The sequence below is a fragment of the Passer domesticus genome, chromosome 5, assembly GCF_036417665.1.
Source record: "Passer domesticus isolate bPasDom1 chromosome 5, bPasDom1.hap1, whole genome shotgun sequence".
In the NCBI taxonomy this organism is placed as follows: Eukaryota; Metazoa; Chordata; class Aves; order Passeriformes; family Passeridae; genus Passer; species Passer domesticus.
In genome coordinates this window covers 18,508,314-18,533,734 of record NC_087478.1, presented here as the reverse complement: position 1 = coordinate 18,533,734, position 25,421 = coordinate 18,508,314, and the positions used below count along the sequence as shown (strand labels likewise).

The window sequence follows — 25,421 nt, the reverse complement described above, 5'->3', positions numbered from 1 at the left end:
CCTGCTCTTGAATGAAATGGCAATATGTGAACCTTTGTGGGCAACTCTTCCTAGGAAACACCACACTCATCAGATGAGTAAGGGTACATTCCTGAGAATCTGGCTCTGTGTTTTCTGCACAATGAAATTCTTTCCAATTATTGAATTGTGCTGCTCTCAAAACACTTCACAAAGTTCAGATCCTTAGTTTGAGAAAATCTGCTTTGCCTGACACTGGTACTTCCATATATTGGTGTATCACTCCAGACCCATACTGGCCTGTGTAACTGTACCAAGTGGGGAGTGAATGGGCAGCCTCAAGGATTCCCCCACACGCCTGTGAAACTGTCAGCTGAGCCACTGCAGCCAGCAAGAAATTCACCACACTGCCTACTGACAACTGAAAGTACAGTGGCATAAGGAAGTCACATCACTTTAAAACTAGCCTCAGGGTCCTGTTCTTTCACCTTGCTTTTAGTAACAAGTCTCACGGCAATTTCCTGTGGATTTTTTTTTTTAACCGTTATTTATTGGTGTCTAACAAGTTCTGAACAATAATGGTTTTAATTAATCAAAAAAAATTGCAGTGGGGCATTTTCCTCATCTCCAGAATCTATGTGCCATTGCTTTCAGGTGACTCTGAGTGACAGGCCGGGCACTGACCTTGCCTGCAATCCTGTCACAGGTGATGCTGCACTCTTGTACCTTGAGTGGAATGAGACCCAGGCTGTGCAAGTGCAGATTTGTTACTTGGAGTCACACAGTGCCTTTTCCCAGGGCTGGAAGGACACAAGCCAGCAGGAGCCATTGCAGTCCCATCTCCCAGCAGCCAGGACCGAGCTCCATGTCCCCCATCAGCTCCGTGCTGCACTGCTCTGAGACCTGGGGGTGTTACAGCCAGGCCCTCCAGCTGTCCCCAACCCTCTGTCCTGTTGGCAGTAGCTGCCCTGTGCCTTGCTGCCATTATGGTATTGAGCTGTTCAGGCCAAAGAGGCCATACAGCTGGGCACAACTGAGGTAAGGTAAGGAGGAATGGTGGCTTTCCATTATGTAAATTACAGGTCCTGCATACTGCTTATCATAAAATCCCCATTGTATGTAATGATGTGTGATGGGCTGAACTTTGCTTGGATGGGCAGGTTGAGCTCAGCTATTGTTTCCCTCATAACGTGGGACTGATGTCTTAAACAAAGCACTTTTATGCCAGATTAGGTAAAAGGCTGTTAAGAAGCCTGTCCTGCAGAGATGAGGTAATGCTTTTCATCATACCAATTTCCTGTCCCCCAAGAAGGCTGGCAGCACAGAACTCCCTCCCAGGGCAGGTGTTGGGCACTCACAGAGAGGCCTGAAGTTATTCCTCCCTAAGGAGGCACAGCTGGCACAGTTAGAAACAGGGCCAGAGAAGCAATCATGTCACTGGAAGGGGCCACAAACCATCAAAAGACCCTCAAAGAAAACCCCTCCCAGGGGGAAGTACTGGGGCATTAAGCCTGAATGTGTATAAGCTGTCAAACTCTTTGTTGTGTGGGTGCTGGCCCCAACAGAACAAGGCTACCATGCTGACTCCAACCATGGATATCAAAATTGCAACAATCAAGTCTTTTTGCAGATCCACGGGTGGTGGCATCTTTCCTCCCCATTATCTACTCTTGTCCTTTCCTTCTCTTTCTTTCTTCTCCTAATATATTTTCTTTGTCATCTTTTTATAATTGCATAGAGAAGAAACAAAGTGGCTACATACCTCCTTTCCAATGCAACCAATTTGTTTTAAAATAAACTTGCCTCAAAAATGTACACTGGTAATTCAGTGTCATTTTACTCTAATCCACCCCAAGGGATCTATTGACAAGACATTCAGTTACCCTGCTTTAGAGGTTGGTTGTATCACTAAGCTAGGAAGTAGTACACATTAAAATATTCAGAATAATAGGCATTTATTTTCAGTACTATTTTCATTAAATATTGGTATAATATATTCATGTCTGAGGTAATAAATTAAAAATAAACTCAAGATTTAAGTCCCATATTTGTGCTGCATATTTTTTTTCTACCATTATACATCATTTTGAAGCAAACACACACAGTCTGTAATTCTGAATGCAGCTAGGAATATTGTTTTACACAGTCACTTTTTGTTTCACTATAATTTTGCTGAGAATGGTTATTGCATGATACACTTTTAATAGACGTTTTAGTTATTATACTAGAGTTTTCTATTAGATCACACATATTGTAATTATAGGAAGATGGGCATGAAGATGTGCTTTGAGCCAAGGATGGCAAATACTGAATCAGTGATAGCACATACTGCAGCATTATTGTCTGCCTTCACTAGAGCCCAGATCCAGCAAAGCCATTTCAGTGTGTGCTTAGTTTTAGACATGAGTCATTTCAGTGTCATCCATGGCCTTAATTTTTGCTGAATCAAGGACTAGCCAAATCTGTAGAACTGAATTAATAGACTTCTTTAACTGTGTGTTATTTGAAAACAGGTTTGCTGGTTTCACATTTTGTAAGATATTTTGTAATGACCTCTGTAAGTTTGTTCATATCAGTGAAGCACCCATGAAAGTTTCTAACCTGGTTCATAAATACACTATGAAAAAATAAGCAGCTACAATGACTCTCTTCTACACATTTTGTTAAAAGTAACACCTGGTTTGAAAAGTTATTAAAGTAATTTTTTTCCATGGTAAAATATATTTAAAAAAATAAACTCTTAATTTAATCATCTTCCATCAAACATATAAGCATGTTAAAGGGCGGGGCATAATTCAGGTATTTTCATTTATAAATGCAAGAGATTGAGTGTGTCAATCTTTTGCACTTAAATGCTGGTGGTAGTAAGGCCCTTTCAGCTAAGTCTTCATCAAGCCCAACATCAGTGAGCTAAATAAACAAACAAACACAAATTTTGCTTGCATATAACTTTTTCATAATCCTGAATTAAAAACAAAAAAATCCTCCCTGCTTAGAAAAGAACTCTTATTTAACTGCTGCCATTAAAAAGTATACCTCACTTCCATGTTAAGTTTAATCAGTGATTCTGAATGCAAAGGATTTAAACACTCACTAAAATTGCTGTGGCATGCCATTAGACTCTTAATGTTCATAAATTGTGCTAATTCCCATTTAAATCAGGAAGCTATAGTTTAGAGTTAGAGCTAATGGTTGTCTTAGTGTTAAAGGTCTATTTCCACCAGATTTTCTTCATCCTATTTTGCAAATGACTGACAGTGCCTATGACGTGATCCTGAAGAACCGTTTGGTGTTATTACCAGAAGCTATAGTCCGTGAGAAAACTCTCCATGCTCATGCAGTGAGTTGCATTGCTGGGGGACCACGGCCAGCGCTGCCGTGCTGCTGGGCCCGGCCCGGCCCTCAGTACTCCACCGAGCTCACCATGGCCATGGGCTCGTCAAACGTCGCCAGCCTGATCTGCTTCGGGGTGGGGATGGAGAGCATCTCCCCGGGGTCGCTCGGCGAGTGAATCCCATTGTCCATCATGTTGGACACCTCCTCCTCATGGTCCTCGTACAGCGTGTTGATGTGCAGCAAAGGGTGGGCCGGGTTGCAGCTCAGTGCGGGTGTGGGCTCTGCCTTGACCTGGTTCAAAGCCATACTGGTGGCAGCAGCAGTGGTGGCTATATGGTTGTGGTTACACGTGACAAAAGCCGCAGCGGCAGGCACAGTTCTGCATGTCTCGGATGAGTACAGGATCTCTTTTGCAGGATGAGGGGTGTCTACAAGAGAACAAAACAGACAGATAAAGGACAGGTAGTCTCTCACCATTCCAGTCCATCAGCGAGGAGCGTCCTGAGCCAATAAAAGTCATTGGCAGTCTCGCCACTGATCTCAGTGGGATCAGAAGAGGATCCCAAACGGAATATTCTTGGGACCCTTTGAGAAATCCAAAGAGGACTGTTTGAAAACAACGGGGTTGTAAGCTCAGGGAAACAGGACAAACAAGAAGTGGGGTTTCTAAATCTCACTCTTTTTTATGCATGCTCATGCTTCCTTATGTGAATGGTATTTTTGTAAAATGAAGGAAAAAAAAACTCAACAACTGAAAAGTATATTTATCCCCCTCCTAGTCTGGCCAGTGTTTTTTAAACAGTATGATTTAATGTTTTGACAAATGCAATGACTATTGAAATCCACAGGATGGAATACAAAAGGCATTGGTATTTTCAATGGGAAAAAACAGTGGTTACACATTGTAAGCCACTTGTCTTTAGAAAGAACTCAGCAATTCTTCATAAACTGAAGTCTCTTTCCAGAATTTATAAGTCTGCCTTACCTGATGGACTGCAATGTAGGTCTAACTCAAAAACAAAGTTGAAAATTTTTAATGTGAATAGGGAGTCACAGAGCCCCGAAACTCCAGTAATTATTTTTTGCCCTTAAAATATTCAAGCACTAATTTAGATTAAGGTAATTGAACCAGAAAACCCCAGCAGTTTTGAGGAGTTGAAATCAGAGCAGGTGACTGGAAAAAGAATGCTGTAGAATAGCTCACATGCACATTGGGGAGTTGCAGGACTCTAAGGAGCATAGGGATTTGGAAGTGACAGAAACTTTTATACCTCAAATCACTTCTTTGCTGGGCAGTGGGGTGACGGTAGAGGTCAGTCTGTCGAAGCCCAGAGGGAGGTCTTAGCTTGTAATGAGATGAGAGCCATTGCTTTAAGTACGTACAGATTTTTCTGTAACTTCAACTGCATAGTGCTTCTTTCTTATGTCAGTAGCTTACAAAAATAAACAAGAAGATATCTGTCTATCAGTTTACTTACTGATCTATCACTTTTTGTAATGTTCAAATGGCTTTCCTCATCATCCTAGCTCATAGCAATTACTGATATATTTGAAACACTCCCTTGAGTTAAGAAAGGGACAGGCTTTACAAGACCCCCAGGGAACTGAGGCACAGAAAGAGCATCTCCTGTGAGGCCACACGGGAAGGGAATGGTAGAAATCCTGAATCCCTGACCAGCACCAACACTTCAGAGCATCCATCCTCTGGTCCACATAAGACACAGGGCAGTTTAAAGTGTGTGTGAAGAACAACGTCAACAAGCTGAGTTTTGATTTTCCAGGTGACAAACATATGACAACCCCTGAGAGTTGGTAGTCTAAGAGATCTTTTTTCCACAGGCAGCTTTAACTACCATTAGTAGTCGCCCACACGCCCCTAAGGGGCTATTACTGCTCAGGTCATGTACCATGGCAGTTTCCATACCACTAGAAAATAAGGCAGGTTTGAAACGTGCCAGGTGCTGGTGGAGCAGGAAGGGTATCATGGAAGCCAAATGCTCCTCATTTCCTTGGCAAGGCATGATCACATTTGTAGTTGTGAAAACCTGCTTACATTTGAAACATGACCCACACCAACAGCCTGCAGCCTGTTTTGTACAGCTCTACCTGTAATAATCCTTACCCTCCATACAGTTGTTAAAGAGAGAGAACCTGTATTTCTGAGACCTGCAAATCTTGAGATTACTAGCTATCTCCAAATCTAGCAAGGTAGGTCTAACAGTTTCAATAAACTCTGAGTTCCTTATGATTGCTATATAAATTATGGCCTGTGGAGGTGGTATGGGCATTATGGCATACTGTACCTTTGAGAGAGGAGGTAACATGCACTACAACATTCTCTTCCTGATTTATAAATCCACCCTCTTGGCTTTTTGACGTAGGCATCGAGGGGATGGCTTGAACCTCTGGCTTGGGTTTTTTGCTACTGAGTATATATGGATGAACATCCAAGGAAAAGTGCCGTGTGTGCTTTTTTTCACTGCTTGTGCTTGGGATGGCGTTTGGCTCGCTCTTGTGAGCGGACGATTGCTGTGAGGTTTTTGCAGCAGACTCCAGCAAAGGAGCTATAAGGCTGTCTGTCGCTGTTTTTCTCCGCACAGGCTTCGGTTTGTCAGGCTTGTGGTTCTCAACCTTCATAATGGCTAACTGCTCCTTGAATGGCTGCGGAAGGGGATTGGTAGTCGGGATCCATTTCATCTTCTTCCTCGGCCTCTTAATGATGAGCTGTTCATTAGCATCAATGTCTGCTGGATCAACGCTGGGGTCTATGGTCTGAATCCCTGAATCACGCATGGTCGGAGTGGCATCATGGTTGGACTGGGCCAGTGCCGCGAGCAGCTGGCGCACCACGTTGTCGTACATCAGATCGCTTTCATTTGTAATAAAATCCAGACGGTTCAGTGATTTTATGTGGTCCCTATTTTCATTACAAAACATTGCCAAAATATTAATATCACAAAACTGGGACTTCTGCCACTGTTTCTTGGTCTTTATTCCTACTTTGTTCAGTTTATCAAATATGAAGTTAGACTTGCGAAATATGAAGAGGTGAATCAAGTTGATGAGGATTATCAAGTTCATGAAGCAGAGGAGAACGATATCTACACCAGCAATAATCCGCTGGAGCTGGACAGAAGGCAGTTTACAGTTCACTCTGATGTGCAATTTGGAGCTGCTCGTTTTGTCTGGAGGCTCACCTAGTGCACACGTAAATTCATTTTGCTTCTGTGTAGCATAGTAGGTGGACAAATATGTGATTGGTATGATGCTTAAAAAGATGATGAACAGATGTCTTGCAAGATAAAGCTTAGCTAAAAAGTTACTTCGTCCTCTTCTTTCCAGATATTTCTCAAACAAGTTCTGCTCAGGGCTTTTCTCCTTCTCTGCATTCTCAATGATTTCTCTTTTCTCTCTCTCTGTTATCCCTGGGCCTTTGGACTGAATCTGTTTCTCTATTTTTGGTGCCCGCCCTTCAGCTGCACGGTGGTAGCAGTTATCGATCTCCTGAAGCAAAAAATTAAGCTCTGAAGTCAGTCGAGTGGAGGCCAGAAATTCCCAGCCCAGAGCTGGAATGTACATTATCCCAGCAAAAGCCAGCAGTGCATAAGGTAGGAACTTATGCTCAAACAAGGAGGGCCAGTGGCTGGCATCAACTCCTGGCAAGGCATCTTTTAATTCTGTCCAACAATATCCTCTGGCATACAAGGCTTGATCGCGGGTGAAGTTGTGTGGTGTGTAACAGTATATTGGCTCCTCTGTATAACAGAGAGAAAAGTCACTGCTGTGCATTTAACCTACAAAAGGGGCTCTGGAAAATAAACATTTCAAATTATATCAATTTTATTTTACTGTATCTTCACATGACCATTAAGCCCTCCACATCTATTAGCCAGCTCAGTCTGCACACACATCCTCACAAATCCTACGGCAAAACTATTTACCTAAAGGTTTTAGAATGAGCCTGAGTTAGAAATGTCAGCAAGAAATACATATTTTGGTTTAATGACCTCTCTGAAAACAACATCCTAAGCAACTGTGATGTGAACTCTGTAAAGCTAAAAGACCTAATATTCACTACAAAGCCAGCAGCTGAGGATGTTCCATGCTAATGCTGCAAATGGGATGAAATTTAAGGTACATCCCAGCTAAGTATTCTTCCATATAGAAAAAAGTTAGACATAGCTTAAGACAATGTTTTTAATAATTATTAACAAAGTCAACTCATTTGATATGATAGGAAAAAATGAAACTCAAGACATACAAGGATTTAGTCAACTGTATCCCTCTCAGCAAATATTCTTGAATAAAAGTGTGACTGATCAGGATAGAATCTGGTGTGTTAACTATTTATTCTACATTTGTAATTGTAACTTTGGGATTTTTACACAATGTGTAATTAAATGCAAATTGCCCTCAGACAGTATTATGGAAAAACAAATACTGTGGATCAAGAAAAAAATCAGACAAAGTAATAGAGAAAGTATAGCAAGTATTATTAAATTCACAGTGATGCAATTTTTCTCTCAGGACAGTCATATTCTGCTGGAGGACAGAAGGGTTTATCAAAGGAAATTACCACATACTTGTCTATTTTAACACTCCTTCTAAACATTCGTATTTTACCATTATCATCAGAATGTTGAGATAAAGGTCCTGACCCAGTAGATAAATTATACATGATCCTTTTTTTCCCTAGCAATACATGAGAGAGAAAAACTTGTGAAAGCTAAAGCAGCATCAATTCCCCAAAGAACAATGGCCATTATGAAGACATCTTATTCAAAGAGGAAGACCATGTCTTCATGTTTGACAGGTAGAACAAAGAGAATATATTTTACAGTGTTCTGCTACACCTTTAAAAAACTTCCCAGAATGACAGCCATAGGAGCAGGCATGCTCTCTTGACTCGAGAATCGCTCAAGAACATCAAGCCTGCTCTGGCTCTGAATGTAGTCTACAATTCAGATCAAGAACAGCTCCCTGGAAAAGCACAGTGGCACTGTTCTCTTTATGATAAAAATGAAAACAGAAAATATCATATTGATAACAATAAATAGAATATTAAAAATTAATAGACAGGCAACTCCCCATGATCTTTCTGGCTTAAAAAATTACTCCTTACTTGACCAGTTACTTTTCACATGTGAGCAAAGCAGAATTTAGTTCTTTGGAGTGGAGGTATAAACCTCTTCTGTGACCTAGAGAGAATTAATACTACCAACTTAAACAGAGTTGACAGAATAAATGCTGCTACTCAAGACAGCGTGGAAAGTGAGTACGCCCTGCAAATATTTTAATATAATTTTTGAAGACTATTTTAAAATTATCTAACTTCAGTCTCAGAGAATAGTTTAAAGCACTTCCATTTAGACTATTTTTATGTACTTGCAGATATATGTAATAAGAAAATTGCTCATTGACTCCCCTGATTTCATAATTACACGGCCTCCCAAACCTACCCATGAAGGGATGCATACAAAAAGCCTAATCTCCAACTATCAAAGACTTATTGTAGAATTCCCCAGGAGGCCAAACAGAATCCTGTGCAAAAATGTTCCCATGGGGTAAAAAAAGGCAAAGCAGAATGCTATGTTTCTCATAAGCAGAAATTTTTTAATTGGGTATCCCTAAGCCCTGTAGAACTTTCCATTATGAAACCAAGTTTTCTGTGGCAGACATGAGTTCATTTCTTGTAGGTCTCAACATCACAAATACTTGGGAAAACAGCAGCAAGTATTCCTACAAATCAGCCATAAGGATTATTTTTTGATTCCTGCATCAGTTACTACTATCCAATAAACTGATTAGTTCTTTCAGTTGTCTTCACTGAGACCCAAAAGCTAGAGTGACTACAACAACAATCCAATATATTTTTCCTTTATAAATTAGAAAAGAGAAACATTTTACATTTATATTTACATTGAACAGATCACTGATAGACTAACTGCACTCCATCCATTGCCACTGCTGTGGTGAAAAAAGTCTAAAGAGCTTCAGAAGTCCAGCTTGGACTGACCAGCTGCATTACAGGCTACAAAATGAGGCTGTCCCAAACAGTGGAAAAAGCAAACATCACTTGAGAGGAATTTGTTTTCTTTTCCTCTGTTAAACTTTTTATCTGACCCAATTTTCTGTGAGGTTGTAAAAGATCTCTAATTTATCTGGCCAGCTGAGCATGGTGTCCCACTCTTACTCAATGTTTTGTACCTGGTTGCCACTAGTCTAGTATTTTCTTTGCATATTTGCAAAATTGGCATGATTTTCATTGTATAACATGTAAATCCCAAGACCCTTCAGACAAAAACAAATCTCTGTGGAGCCAATGGGATTTCTGATAACTGATTGAAGTGAGAGCAGTGGGGTTCCAACACTATTTTATTCAAATAGTATTTTCTAATATAGAATCATAGAATCACAGACTGGTTTGGGCTGGAAGGGATCTTAGAGATCATCTAGTCCTATCCCCCCTGCCATGGGCAGGGACACCTTCCATTAGACCAGGCTACTCAAAACCCCATCCAGCCTTGCCTTGAGCACTTCCAGGGATGGGACTGCCACAACCTCTCTTACCATTATCTTTGAGCTATATTTACTGTCAGAGAATGCCATAAATTTTGGTGAAGTTATTCCACAGGGATATTTAGCTTAACCCTCTCATCACAGGACTTGACTCACAAAGCATTGCATCAAACCTGGAAGCTCCTTCCTCTAGAAAATGGTCCAGACAACTGAGAAGAGAGGAAGTCCCTTCTGAAGTGATTCAAAGCAAAAGACTCATTTAGCTGTTGCCTGGACAAAGAACCTGTCTCTCTGCACTGACAAGAGGCTGCCAAGAAGGATCCACACCAGGTTTTGAGTTAGCTTTTGTGAATGTTACTTCTTACAGTGGCAGCATTTAACCTGACATTTAACAAACACCCTGAAAGTGTTTGATCCAGGTATAGTAGGGTATGAGATTGCTTCTTCTCTACTGCAGCCTGTGTCCATCATTAATTAATCAAAAAGAAAAGCACCATATCAATAATCTTGTTATGAAAGTTGGCAGTGATGTATAGCTGGACATTAACATACAGATCTGATGAGGACAGCAGAGGAACAAGTTGTTCTCACACATAACTCACTTAGCTTGAGGCTTCTGCTTAATGCAGTTTCAAGAAGACACAGCAGATTTTTCTATTTGTTTGTTTTACAATGTTCTCCTGATAGGTAAGAAGCATTAAAAAAATGTTGCAATGGTGTTAAAATCATAGCTCTGATGTTGGATCATGCAATATACAAAATGCATTTGCTTTTAACTTTATATTCATAAATATAGGAAGTTTCTACTGATACTCTTCTTTCATCCTGAAAATTCTTACACAGTTTGTGAAGGTCCTTTTTCATATAGCCATTCCAGCCACCATGGAACAGCTTTTTCTTGAGACGCCACAATTTAACTGCGTATGTCAATGAAGTAAAGTGTAAAGAAAATTTTTTAAAGCTTGAGGAGCATTAATATGGCTGAGTGGATTGGTCATACTCTCAATGTTATCTAATCTAAAGCCCATAAAAATAATCTCTCTGCTCCTTGAAAGATGTATTCCTAATAATTACTACATGGAAAAAAAAAAGCTTTGATGGTGATATGTGATGGTTTTTTTATATTAACTTAAGCCTAAACTTAAGTGCACGCTAACAAACTTCATTTCCCTTTTTTCAATATGTCAGATGTTTTCAACAATTGTACATAAATACATTTTATCCTGCTCACTATGCACCTAAGTAGCTTCTAGAAATCCACAGAACTGTCCTGTAGGATAAGGTATGAGAGAGATCTGACTGCATTTTTCAGACATGCAATCAAGATGAAATAAACAACACAGAATTACTTTGTTGCATAATATAACTGATTGTGTTATGCCACTTGAGAAATTAAAATCCCTTGGCAGAGAAGTTTTTTCACATGCTCCATTCTGCAACAACTCACCCCAACCCATCATTTTAAGCATTTCTGAAAGGGAGAGAAGTGACTTGAGGTCCTGTGGTACTGAAGTCATACCTCAGGGGGGAATGGAAGTGCATGGCTGCAGAAGACACTCAAGGTAGGGAGAGGGATAAAGGAAGGGGTTGTGCCCAAAAAAAACTCTTTAGAAAGAATCCAGACAGTATGGAAAGGAGTGAAGTTAAAGCACTGAAGCCAGGAGCTGTCAAGTCTGCTGCTGTAAGAAAAGGCTTGGAGAAATGCCTGTGGGCTTCCTGCAGGCACACGCTCCCACTCCTACTGCTCCCAATGCAAGGTCAGCCACCTCCTGTTCCCAGCCTCCACATACTGCAATATACATTCAACTGTCCCCTTTCAGAGGCCCTGAATTAAACACCATTTTCTCAGGCTGCAAGTGTTAGGCATGAAAATATGTTATAAAAATAAAACTGCTACATTTCAAACTGGAGTTATGATACTCCAGGTTCTGGATTCCTCAGGAAAGGGGCCTGAAAGAATGCTGAAGTTTGCGGTTGGAACCCTTGTAAAACTTTCCACTACAGAAATGAATCTCAGATGTGGAAATGGAGTTAACAGAGGAAAAATCTGATAACTGCTGTTCCTAGACCATTTCCTGAAATTATACCCCAATGCAAAACCATAGAAATGCTGAGTCCCACATCCCACTCAAAGCAGAGTCAGGCCTGATTTCAGACCAGCTTGATTAGGGGTTTGTCAGTCTGAAAACCTTCAAAGACGGAGGCTACTCAACCTGTCTCTGCATCTTGCTCAGGCAGGGACAATGCTTGATTGTCCTCCAAGTGAATTTTCATCTTCTTTAGGTCATGTCCAGCAAGAATGGCTGATCCATGCAGCAGTATTTTTTTTAATTTTTGAGAAACAGCCATTTCAAAAAATGAATGCAATGGCCAGTTGCATTAAGAACACATCCAGTACAATACAGCTAGAAGGCTGTCACAGACATACATGTGGCTGGAGCTCAGGCCTCAGCATTGCATCTCAACAGAGGGAAGAGATGCCAAAAGTACGGCTCAAGGAGGCTGTGGGAGAGGCGTGTGTGCATTTATTTGCCCATCTATAACAAGAAACACTTTGCAAGAAATATGGCCTAAAATGGCACTGTCAAGAAGATATGGTGCAACTGTAGATGTGCATCACCCTCCATTGTCTATTCAAAGTTAAGATTTTACAAGTCTTCCTGGGAAAGCGTGTGAATTGCATCTAACACACTCACCACTTAAAAATAAAGGTAACAGTGACAATCTCTTAGCATTCACTGCTATAAAAAGTCAGACCTGCTCCTGAAAATACTTAAGCAACTGCAGGCACTGGGCATTTCCCTTAAGTAAATGTGATTACTAACAGTGCATAAAATCTAGCATATGCATCTCTCTTTGAAGAAATGATGCTGTAGTTATAAAGCTTTTAAAATGTCATTATGAGCAAAAGTTATTTAAAAAAAGGTGGACAACACATTTAGAGTGCTTTGGTAGGCATTGTAAAAAAAAAATTAATAATAAACAGTATATACTCCTATATAACAGGGCAAATGATTTTTTATACCTACTGCATTCCCAGTGGAATAAAGTATATTTGCCAAAATATAAACTATGATAACAAATTGTATATGCTTCCTGTGACCTCCAGCTTTTAGAATTTACTCTAGGAGAAGAAATCACACTTCATTAATCTTCCCACTGAAATGCATTATTAGCACTCCAATGTAATAACTGAGCAAAGCAAAAGAAACAGTAAAATTTTCTAGCAGGCAGAAAAAATGAAACAGTTTTGAGAAAATATAATACAAAATGTAAAAAAATTATGAAAATTCTTGCAAGGCAAGAATTCAATTCAAGGCAAAGGTAAGTATGCCTCTTGTGTGAAGTCTTCTTCAAGGATCTAGTTAACATTCAGTGTGACTGCCAGTACCCCACACAGGGTGTAGGCAGCAGAACTGGTGATGAGGTGCTGCTGAACAGGCTGGATCTCCCAGCCTCTGGACAAGTGCCTAAACACTCTAGCTGGAGACCCAAGCTAAAGATCAGGTAGGTATATTGATTACTACACTTACTGAGTTAAATATACTGCAGACTCATGCTAGCCTAGTGCTTCCTAGCAACTGGCATTCTGCCCTCTTGAAGAGAGCTCTAAATCATCCTCACTCCTGTGCCCAGCCTGCCTGTGAAGATAAGCTGGCAATCCAGGCAAGATCTCTGAAGCACTCCTTGTGCAGTCCTCTCCACTTGTCTCCCAGGAGAAATTCAACATTTGGGTAGAATCTCTGAATCTCCCTGCTCATCACTTCCCAGTACACACACTTCTAATAGACAAAATAAATCAGAAACTCCCTGAATTCAGTGATAAATGCCAGTATTTAACAAGGGTATTCCTTATCATACTGCTTTGTGGCACATACATGTAAGCAATCTGACATACATGTCTTATTCATCTTGGATACTAAAAGGATTGCACAAGAAAGCAGGTAGCAAACTGTTTATTTTTAGAAACAGAAATAATTTATTTAGTTCTTCTTCAGCAATTTTTAAATGGAAAAGAAGAAATGTCCTGGATCCTCTTCTCTCTGGAAAAAACGAATAAAGAACATTTATGTTACTGAGGTTAAAAATGTAGTCTAAGAAAGCAAAACATTATCTAAACAGTATACATGTCTTCCATCCCCATCACAAAGTTCACAAGGAATACCTAATTCTGCTTCGAATAATTTTAACTTATGCTAGCTAATTAACTGTCAACAAAAGGAAAAACTCACTTAATTTAACTAGTTTATTTCAACGATTTTATTTAAAGGATATTTAAAGGTTAGAAATTAGTACAGGGTAAGGATGGATCCCTGAAATTCATTTTGTGTGTCATACAGTCCTATTTAACTCACTGAGTTTACTTATATGAATGAGAAAACATCCATCAAACTAAGCCTCAACTTAGCAAGCTAATTATTAAGAATTACTAGTTTTACTGAAATAAAAAGGCAGTACCTTTACCTTTCTTAGGGAATATTCTTTCCAGTCTGAATACAGGTTGCATGCCCATGAAGTCTTCCTAAGGTACAAATTTCTCCATGATCAGCAAAGCCTTTTTTGCCCAATCTCTGAAACCACTTGTCCTGTTTAAGAAAAAAATCTTGAAAAGAAAGTCCCTAAAAAAATGAGACAGGAAACCACTGCTGCTATTAGGTTTTATTGGCCTATATTCTGTAAGGATTAGTCATAAAGAGTGAGATGTAGATAAGCAATTTCAAAGATTGATTGGCAGTGGCTCACCCACAAGGGTAACTGAAGTGCAAGGGTAGCAGCAGGTCTCCCTGTATTTCCAATTTGGGTCTTTTTGCCTTGCAGGACTGCTGCTTGAACTGCATATATTTTGGATCTGTAGAATCAATGAATTAACAGTGCACTTTCCTAGTGTATATATGAATGTACAGAACCATATTCCCAATAGACTCTGTCTGTTCTAAAAGTAGCTGGTGTGCTCACCCTTACTGGAAATCTCAGGCTCCAGGCTTTGTACACCTGCCCAGGTTAGTCAGGAAAAAGACACCTACTCGTGCATGTCTGGTGTGTTGGAAATAGCCCCTGTTATGAGGAAGGTGCAGAAACACTTGGATGAAATCCCTTAGGCTGCTCCTATAGAGGAATGTGTCCTCACTCATGAGCTGCTCTCTACCATGTGGTGGTAAAGTCACTGAAAAGAGAGCTTATTTATAGTGAGTGACTGTTGGTGCCAAGATTTGAGGGAAGGTTAGATCTGAATTTAAAGGAATGTATTAATCTAAATATAATTAACAAAATTCAGCCATGCAGTCAGTCCTACAAAAGAGATCTGAATAACATTTACCTCTAAATTTAGTGCTTGCATGAGGAGGTGAGTGGAATTTCAGTGATGTACAGATCTTCTGCATAGGAGAGGTAGTAAGGCGTGAAAATAATATTTTAATGTTTTGCAGAGGTCAAAAATTGCCTGTTAGAGATGGAACCCCAAAGCAACTACATACACTCAGACAGTATGATAATGAGGACTGCAGTAACACCTAAAGTAAACTGCAAGAATAAATGCTGAAATGAAATGGATCATGAGAATCCAGTGAAACCGGTGATACGTGAACAATGGTGGCATCTTAAATCAAGGGTCAACTACAAAATACAACCACAGGAAGCAACAGGAAACAACATGTTTGTTCTACTGCATTACTATTATTTAATGACTAGAAATTAAAATGATGGCTTGTATTAAATACCTTTTGGCATAAACACAGCACCCGGAAAAGTTCATATTGAAAAACAAGAAAAGGACCAACAGTTAGCTCACTGGGTAATAACATTATTTTAATAACATAGTATTTAGAGGGCAGAGATGGCTGGTCTACTGCTTTTGGAAAACTGGTTTCTCCATGTGTAGAGAAATTGGGTTTTGTGAAGTATCAGAATTGTTTTGATTCATCCTAGAAGAGAAAGAACAATCCACCACCCGAGGCTCCCAAGGGCTCTGCCACTTCCAGGGTAGAGGCCTCCTGACCTCCTGAAGAAAACATGGCTCTCACAGAAGATAAGGTACCTCAACCTCAAAATGTGAAATAATTACCTCATCATAAAACTAAAATTAAACTAAAACTCCAGAAATAGTCTCTCAGCTGCAAAAACCACACCACACATCTCAGCACCTGACTGCAGCACTACTCCATGGACTTTGAGCCTGCATGACAGGCTTGGTGCCACTAAAGAAAAGCACACAGTCCCCAGAGCTCGCTAACTGTGCTTGCTATCACAGCAAACAGCTGCACTTCCCCATTCAAATGCAAGAGTATAACACATGCCAGGGACAAAATCCCCAATGATGCAAATATGTGTCCTGATTCCAATGGTTTTCTTAGAATAAATCCTGTATAATGTGAGAAAGAAGGAATCTACAAGAATTATGCCTGTCTACTGTTAAATCATTCAGCTTTTGTAATTAAACATATACATGTACTGAGGGTGTCCACTGCAGCTATTTTTAATACTGAGAGGACCCAAGGAACTCAGTGATGATGCAGATTCTTCCTGAAGACTTTTACAGATGTAAGAAACCACACAAGCTGAAATTTCCTCTACGTCATGGATGCATGATTTCTATCTAGTTTAGAGACAACAAAGAGCCTCAAATACTTCAGGATAGCTTTGAAAAACAGTCTCGACCTTATTCTTCATTTATTCATAAGGTTTCCTTTTGTCAAAAGTGAATAAATTAAGTAACTCTTAAAGAAAATTATTTTTGACCATCTGTTCAAGTCTGTTGGTTATCTGAAAGCATGTAGTAAGCCAAAATTCATCCGTATTTTGGACCTCTTCCCACATATGACATTTGAAAAAATGAAGGGGTTAATAATGCAAACAGGTCATTAAAGACATGACTAAAAAATGATGATGTATGTGCGTTGATGAAGTCTGAGAAATGGAATTCATGACAGAAAAAATATCTGCAGTCATTAGGAACTGCAGTGGAGTGATGCATGGCTCATGCATTTCCTCAAGAATACCGTTCTATTCCCCATTCACCTGTGTAATTGCAAATCTTTAAATGATCAAAACGCACAGAGTCCCAACTAGTGTATCTTGTGCACACCTCGAGTTTGTGTGAGTGTAAAGGGCCCTCATCCTTTGGGAAAAATGCCATCAGCAATGCGAACAGCCAGGAGGCAGACTGCAGCCAGCCTGTGGGTGCTTGCATCATTTCAGCCCTTTTTAAAAATACGTGCTAAGAAAGCACTTAAGTGGTACTGTTACACTCCCTAGATTCTCTTTTCTCTGCTAATATCACCTCAGAACAATTTCTGCACTGGTGTCATCAGTTTGTCATACACTAAACAATCTGGCTCTGTACTCTTAGCACTAACAAAGTCACTTGGGAAAATGCCATCTTCACTTTCTTCAAGTGCAGTTGGAGAGAAAAAACGGAAAGATCAAAAGCCATCTATTAGGTAAGTTACCTAAATAAGCATTTGTAATTATCCTGACACAATTCGAAACAAATACAAATTAGAAAAGTGACCAGAAATACAAAATAAAACTCTGTCTCATAATATAAAAATCTGACATATTCTATTTCAAACATACTGTAGGGTGAAAAGTGAAAAAGACATTGAACTCATGCATATACTGTATCACACAGTAATGTAAGCATTGCTTCTGCAAATCATTGCAAATCAGAAAATATAACATAAAACCTTGAAGTGATACTTCAGTCACTAAATATTGTTTCCTTCCATTGCTTTCTTATGAAAATTTTCTAGCAGAAGGATGGTAGGTAGAGGGCTGAACTACACAAGTGTTAAGAAACACAGAAATACAGTATTTTTGAGCAACCTCTTTTGTATTTTACAGGCACTGTTTTAAGAACCTAGTATGAAAACCAATGCTAAAGCTTGGCTTTTGACTGAAGTATAAAAACCAACTGGATGAATGCTTTGCTTTATTTTAATAAAGTACCTGCATTTAACAGCTTGGGTGGGAAAAGCAAACATGACTGCAATATGGAAAGAATAATTCACTGTGAATAGAAAGCATGAGGCATTGTACTAGAGGGATATGACTTAGCAATCCCATTACAACATCAGTTTGGAAACCAAAATATTTCAATATTGTGAAGATAACACAACAAAACCAGCAATGCAATCTCCTTTGGGATGCACCACTCTCTGGTCCCTTACAGAGAGAACTTCCCGCAGACATTGTTGCTGGGGTTGCTTCTCAACCCAGCACAACCCTGGAATATTTAAACCAGTCACTAAAAACATGAAGTGATACAAAAGAACTAAGCAGCACATCATGAAAGCCAAGTGTCTCTCAATCTACTGGATTACAGAAGAGTGTTCTGAAGTTCAGCACATGCCATGAGACACTCAACACCAAAGGCTGGCACCTGCTGCTGTGGCACCATTGCCAGCCATGGAGGAGAGGATACAGCACGTGCTGACCCAGCAGCATCCTACTTGTGGCTGCAGCTTGTGTACTGATGCCATGGCAAAACCAGGGAGAGTGAAGGATAAAAACCATGGAATATCAAACAGACCCACCTCAAACTGGCAGTCTAATACCCCACATTCTGTGCATTTTGGAAAGGAAGTGAAAATGGAAAGGCTGATGGAATGATCTTGTTTCTCTATATCCATACCATTCCAGACTGACCATGCCTTGACAAGAGACACTGAAACTTTCTAACTAAAAAAAAAATATAAACTGAAAACCAACACAGACTACAGCCGGACTAAGACTATGTACCTTAAATCCCTACCTTCTAAAATTTAATTAAATTTGGTGTATTACCTTTCTTTCACTAAATATTAACCTAAGGCTGACTTAGGTTAACAAGGAAACACTTCCAATAAAAAGAATCCCTAAACCTTTATCATAGGAAAGGGAACAACCCAGGAGGCTTTAATGTAGTTAAAATGGGAAGACAAATGTGACTACCAATACTAACAGACATAAAATTTGCTTCACCACGAGGCAGTACCTGGTATAGTCACCTATTCACACAGTGGGACACCACAGTACTATCAAATCTGAATTCTCTGCTCATACTGGTTATATTTTACTTCTAGTTTGCACAGGAATAACTAACTGGTAGGAAATAAAAAGCTCGGTGTGAGAAATCAAACTTCCAGAGAGTCAAATACAAACATGGATCTCTGCAAAGCACTGCATACACATCTGCATGAGTGCTCCAGAAGACGCATAAGACTGTATAGAGTGTGATGGGGGTTATGTCGCTGTTCTGACAGAATTTCAAACACATTTGCTCTCATATTTAAATAAAAAATTTAGTTGTTATCTTTAAAGCAGTAATTTTCACACAAAAACAGATCAAGCCAAAGTTCCCTTGGAACCACCCACTGCACACACTGTTACCTCAACAAGGACACTGCTATTGGAGAGACATCCTTTAGCCTATGCTACCTTCTGAGAGCTCTCTGACTCCAGGAAGCCAGAAAACTCATAGTTAAATACAGATTCCATCCACTAGGTGAGAGAAAAATGCCTCAAAAACTTTCTTTATTATCCTCAAGGTCATCATACATGGGCCTCTAAATAGAGGATATGCTAGTTTTATACGAAGTCCATTCATGGTTGAGTTTTAGAAAGGGAAATAATATTCATTCTTCTTTTGTGAGTGCTGATGTGGGCTTCCTTTGTGTTGGGCAGCTGAACATAGCTCCTAGATGACTTTATGATGATCTTACACTCAGTAAAAATATGGCTCATAGATTTATTTTAATTAACTTTCTAGGGGTGTCCTTTCTGGAATCACACTGGTTTGCTCGAAAAACAAAGGAGAATTAGGAGACTCAGAAATGGCACTGTAGGATGTTAGCTACATGGCTTTCTTTCCTCCTGTGAAAAAGCTTTAGGAAGTGGGGATCAATGCAAGAAACATATCTTACTTCAGCCATCAGAGTGAACTCTTGTCCCTATTGAAATCAATGGTCAAGCTCTTACTGCCTCCTTTGCAGCCTGAATTTAACTTTCAGGAGCATATCCTAGCAGAGTGTCTGCCCTTTGCCTTCCTCCTGCAGAGAGCCCAATTCCACCCCAAACGCACTGCCACCTAGTAGCGATGTATGGAAACAAAACCTTATCTCCCAGTACATTTTAGCTACGTTACAGATTCATTTACAGAGCAAAAGAACACCAAGGATGACAACCCCTCCTCCCACCTCGAGCCAGACTGTGAGGACACCAAGCATCCAGGGCTGCACAACATGGAGTGTGGCCAGCAGGTCCAGAGCCCCCACTCTGTTCTCATGGGACTGCACATGCAGAACTGCACCCAGCTCTGGAACCCTCTGCTCAGGAAACATCTGCCCAGGTGAGACCAGAGGGACCACGAAAATGATCAGAGGGATGGAGAACTTCTGTGACAGGCTGAGAGAATTGGCGTTGGAAAAGCCTGGAAAAGAGAAGATTCCAGGAAGACCTAACAGGCCTTGCAGTACTTAAAGGAGGCTTTTGAGAATGATGGGGACAGACTTCCAGCAGGGCCTGTATCTCAGGACAATGGTTTTAAACTGGAGAAGGGTTGCTTTAGATTGAACGCAAGGAAGAAATTCTTTATTGTGAGGGTGGTAAGGCACTGGAACAGACTGTCCAGAGAAACTGTGGATGTCCCATCTCTTCAAGGCACTATTCAAGGCCAGGCTGGAGAGGGCTTTGAGTAGCCTGGTTTAATGGAAGGCGTCCATGTCCATGGCAGGGAGTTGGACATATGATCTCCACAGCACCTTCCGACCCAAACTGTTCTTTGACTTTATGATACGTGTAATAGAAGAAAAGCACAATATCTAACTTAAAGTCTTTTGTAACGCATTAAGTTCAGATGAATTGTGATTTTTTCATAATATTGGCATAGAATCTGCTACATAATTAGGTCTTGCCTCTTATGCTACCAAAACAGTAATTTGCCATTAAATTTCTCAAAAGAAATTTAAAGATCAGAACACTCAAACTCAAGGGCAAACAAATCACTTACATGAAGAGCACATGCATTTACCAAAACAATGACTTTGCCCATGGCACTAAAACAACATAATTAACTAGGTAGCTTTATCTCCAGTCACAGGCAAAATAGAGCATACAATAATATATACTACAGTCATAATGACCTTTAAGGTTGTCAATTACAATCTTTTAGGTAAACACCATGTTCTTTCTTTGTCCTCTGATGAAGGGCTGAACTTTGCTTTCATATGTGCTTCCTTGCAGCCTCTGGCCCCAGCAGACTTCCTGCTGCTTGGGTACTCCCAGGCTTCCCAGGATGATGGGGTGCCCCCTGCACACCCCCAGGGCAGGACACCCACCCTGCCTGACCAAGTCTCACTAGGCTTGCTGGACAGACTGTACAGCTGGTCTTGACTTTCAGCTACACTTTGCACACACATAAAGTAGATAAGAGGCTCTGATTTCTTCTACCCACTGACCGTGAGGGTTCTTCCAATCCTCAGAAAAAAAGTTTTGAGAAACCACTGCTCTTAGACAGCTACATTTTCATGTCTCGAGTGCACACACCATTGTTCCAAAAGCTTTACCAATACTGATTAAGTAAGACGGTATAGACCCCAGAAAAGGGGGCTGTTTTCAGTTTAGTGGCATGATGGTATCTTCACATAGCTTGCACTGGGTATTATTAACAGAAATGAGAAATAAGGGCAAGTATCAGAAAAGCACTCAAGGGCCCAAAGCAAAGTTTGGGAAGCTATTATGATATGATATTCACAACCAAAAGGCAGTAGGTACCTTACATCAGCAAAGTTTGTACTTGCATAGCTACTATTTAAATTGCACAGAAGAAGCAGTATCCAAAGCAAACAAAGTTAGATTTTTTTTCAAGGTTGGTGACAGTGTATGGGTGAAACAACACAAACTGTAAAATCAGTAGTAAGCATGAATCCAGCTGAACTACTGTTATTACCAGGGTCAGTATCTCTGGACATGCATGACTTAGGAAAGAAGTCTGAGTAAATACTGTTTCATTAAAAGAGCAACGTCTGATTAAGATCACATTAAAATTAATGTAAGTTTTGCTCTTGAATTCTGTGGAAGCAGAATTGAATTCACTAACCTGGAACTCTTTCACTTAAGCTTAAAAATTATCTATTTAGTTTTATTAGATCCTTAGACTTTTTCAATTACATTCTGTTGCATAATTTTTTCATTTTCTCCTATTATTTTTCTAACTGCAGACCATCTGAAGAAACATGACATCATATGAGAGAAAAATCTTATCCCATGTTTTCGCAGAGATGTAAGGGTGTTTTATGTGTTACCTTATAAAGTTTTGTCCTGGCAGGACACAATAGGCTACTGCTCTCTATCTTACTGGGTCAAATAAACATACACAGCCCATAAGTAGACATAAGTGACACTGCTTTTAGTCCTTCTGAAAAACAAATCTGGAACACAAGTGTGAGCCCAGATAATAGTCTTCCACAGCACAAAATAAACTCAACAGCAGAAGCACATGCAGATGTGAGTAAATTCAACAGATCCTCTTTCTTCTGTATGCGGGACTACAGTTTAGCTTTGCAGAGGGACATCCACTGTATAAATCTGAATCTCAGACTTGATACTGCTCTACCATCTGCAGCCTCAGATGACTTCTTCATATGGAGCAAGCTACTGCTGTCTGACCAAGCACTGAGGCATCAAGGGGCTTCTGGTAGGAATCTTGCCCTACGTCAAGGAACACACGTGAAGGGGGCATGACCTTGCCCACATCCAAGGCTGTCTTTAGGCCTACTGAGGCTCAAATGTGTACACCTCAAACAGTATGAAAGTATATATGTAAGCATGCACTCTCGTGAGCTGCTGTAGGATTGCCTTTTTATTAGCTTAATCCTCTGCAGAGGAAGCAATCACAAAACTTTTGCACCCCACAGAGGATCCTCTAAGGTCACCTTGAAACCTGTCTTTCAGTTGCTATGAAGAGCCAGTGTTCATGTACCATGCAAACATGGCTTCTCCAAGCTACCTCCAGAACAGCATCCAAAAGATGAGGTTCTTATTAACTGTGGTTGAAGATCTTGAGCTATAAAACTATTTTTTAAAAAACTGAGGTGGATTGAAAAAGTTTTAACTATGATTAAGAAAAATCTCCAGACACCATTTGTAAGCAGTTATACTTCCAGATGATTTAACTTCACCTCATAATGAAAACAAGTGTTAAGGACTGGAAGTCAATCCCAAAGCAGCATGCAAAGCAAGAGCCTGATTCTGGTTTAAGCTGGTTAAGTACAGCCAATTCTCAGCAATTTACAAGCTACAGACTGCCAGGTCAGTCCTGCATATTAAAGCACCAATAATTTCCCATGGATTTTCAGGAGCTTCAAGGGACATTAAAAGCAGGCATGCACTGGCAGCTACACTCATCAAGCCTATAATCCACACAGCAAAACAATGTTTACACATCTAGTGGCCCAAAAGGTGTCCTAACAGTTTACTGGATCAGTAATTTTCAAGGCTCACCAAAACTTCACCTTCTGAGACTGGTGGTGATGGGCATTCAAACCAGGCTTTTTAAACTGTTACGAGTTTATGCAAGATGACCCTCAGCAGACACAGATACCAGTGATTTCCACTGCCACAATCCAGCAAAGCACACTGCACGGGGCTCCATATATAGTATCAGTCTCCATGAAAGCATCAGCCTCTCCCTGGCAGACCAGTTAACACGCTGTAGACCCCTGAAGTAACACCAGGACAATGCCTGACATCAGCCAGGTCCAGTCAGGACCTGCCCAGGATCTGCCTCAAGCACTAACCCGCCCTGTCACCCCCGCCAGCTCTCACCTGCTGCTGGGCAGCACCAGCACCTCCCCACGCCTCGCCTGCCGGACGAGGCAAGAGCCAGCAGCTGTCCCCGATAGGGACCGGCCTGGACGGCGACACCCCTGTCCTGCCCTGCCCAGCGCGGCGACAGCCCTGTCCTGCCCGCCGCGACGGGCAGTGCCGGCTCCTGAGCACAGGTGGCTCGGAGGCAGCGGCCAGGGCGGGGGCTGGCTGACATCTCCCAGCACCTGTTTGGCATGCACCGGGACACGACCCTGCCCGTCCTGCCGCCCTTACCGGCAAAGTTCTTGGTGAAGACGAGGGTGACGAGGAGGATGGGGATGAGGACGGTCCCGATGGTGACCACGCGGTCGAAGGGCAGCTCCAGCTTCAGCTGGAGCAGCAGAGCGGCCAGCGCGCCCGCCTTGTCATCCTGCTGCCCCGGCAGGATGAGCTCCTTCAGCTTCTCGCCCGCCAGCAGCGCCGTGGCCATGTCGGGGTGGTTATCGATGATGTGTTGCATAAGCAGCGGCGGCGGGCGGCCTCACGCCGCCGGGCTTCCCCGGGGACGGGCGGCGCCCGCCCGGCCTGCGGGGACAACACCGACAGCGGTGACGGCGGGGCCGCGCTGCCGCAGCGGCGGCTCCGTGCGCTGCCCCGGCCCCGCCGGCCCCGCACCCCGCCGGCCCGGGCAGCGCCGCAGCCTCCCGCTCCCGCAGCCGTGCGGAGCCTGCCGCGAGAGGCGGGCGGCGGCACGAGATGCCCGGTGACAGCCGTGCCGCTGAGCGCTGCCTCCGCTCCGAACCCGAGCTGTGCAACAGCGGCGCAGCAGCCATGCAACCCGGCAGACCGGAGCCGCCTCCCGAAGCGCTGCAGACAAGGAAGGGGGCATTTACCTGGCAACTTCGGTTCCCTCGGCTCCCGGGGGATGGTGAACAAAACCGATGGCCGGCACAGCAGAGCGGAAGCCGAAAATACACTTACGCTGGACCTTCCTGCCGAAAAATGGTCCCCGCACCACGACGAGTAATGAAATCGCTCCGGGCTCGGAGCGGGAGGTGGCTGATGTGCTGATGCACGTTACGGCAGCGGGCGGCTGGCGCTCGCATGGAAGTGCCCGCCTGCACCGAGCAGCGACAGCGTGCCGAGCAGTTCAAGAAGGGGCTCGCAGCCGTGGGGAGGAGGAGGCGGCAAGAGGAGCCCGGAAAGAACTGCGGGAACGCAGAGGTCCTTTAAGGCATGCCAGCGAGCAGCTGGAGCCTGCGGAGCGGGGCGCGGCCGCGGCAGGGCGGCCGGGAGCGGCGCGGCCGCAGCAGCCGGTGCGGCGCAGCCCATGCGGGGCTCCGAGCGCAACACGTCGCGGCGGCGGCCCCGGCGCCCGCGCCCCGCAGGAGCCCCGCGCGGCCGCGGCACCGCGCATGCGCCCGGCGGCCCGGGGAGCGCGGCGGGCACCGGCCCCGGGAGGGTCTCGGGCCCGGCCCGGGGACACCGGCGGCACCGGTCCTGGCAGGGTCTCGGGCCCGGCCCGGGGACACCGGCGGCACCGGCCCCGGGAGGGTCTCGGGCCCGGCCCGGGGACACTGGCGGCACCGGCACGGGCGGTCCCGGCAGGACGGGCCGCGGGCTCCCTCCCTTCTCCTTCCCGGAGCCCGCACAGGGCAGCTCAGGCCCGGGTACGCGGGAGCTCCCGCGGCTGAGGGATGGAGAGAGTAGCGATGAGGGAGAGGGAAATCCCTCACCCAAGCGGGCCCTGAAGGGCTTGGATCTGCGGGCACGTCGGGATTTCAGTGCCGCCAATATAAAGCCCTTACTGATGCTGTCTTTTTAAA

At 42.6% G+C, this 25,421-nt stretch overlaps 1 protein-coding gene across 4 annotated transcripts; it reads right to left on the bottom strand.

Annotated features, from left to right (window-relative positions):
• Window positions 1–1,896: 1,896 nt before the first annotated feature.
• Window positions 1,897–24,627, bottom strand: PANX2 (pannexin 2). 4 transcript variants are annotated; one of them, XM_064422194.1, is made up of 5 exons: window positions 24,489–24,627; window positions 23,890–24,180; window positions 5,598–7,049; window positions 4,566–4,639; window positions 3,585–3,722 (listed from the first exon to the last, which is right to left on the bottom strand). In XM_064422194.1, exons 2-4 carry the CDS (start codon window positions 24,113–24,115, stop codon window positions 4,608–4,610), a joined length of 1,710 nt encoding a protein of 569 aa, XP_064278264.1. In that variant the 5' UTR covers window positions 24,116–24,180; window positions 24,489–24,627; the 3' UTR covers window positions 3,585–3,722; window positions 4,566–4,607. The 4 variants fall into 4 exon arrangements, 3 of the variants coding, with proteins under 3 accessions (XP_064278262.1, XP_064278263.1, XP_064278264.1); XR_010363507.1 differs by having other exon boundaries at window positions 3,648–3,722; window positions 4,566–4,727; XM_064422192.1 differs by lacking the exon at window positions 4,566–4,639 and having other exon boundaries at window positions 1,897–3,722.
• Between the last annotated feature and the right edge of the window lie 794 nt (window positions 24,628–25,421).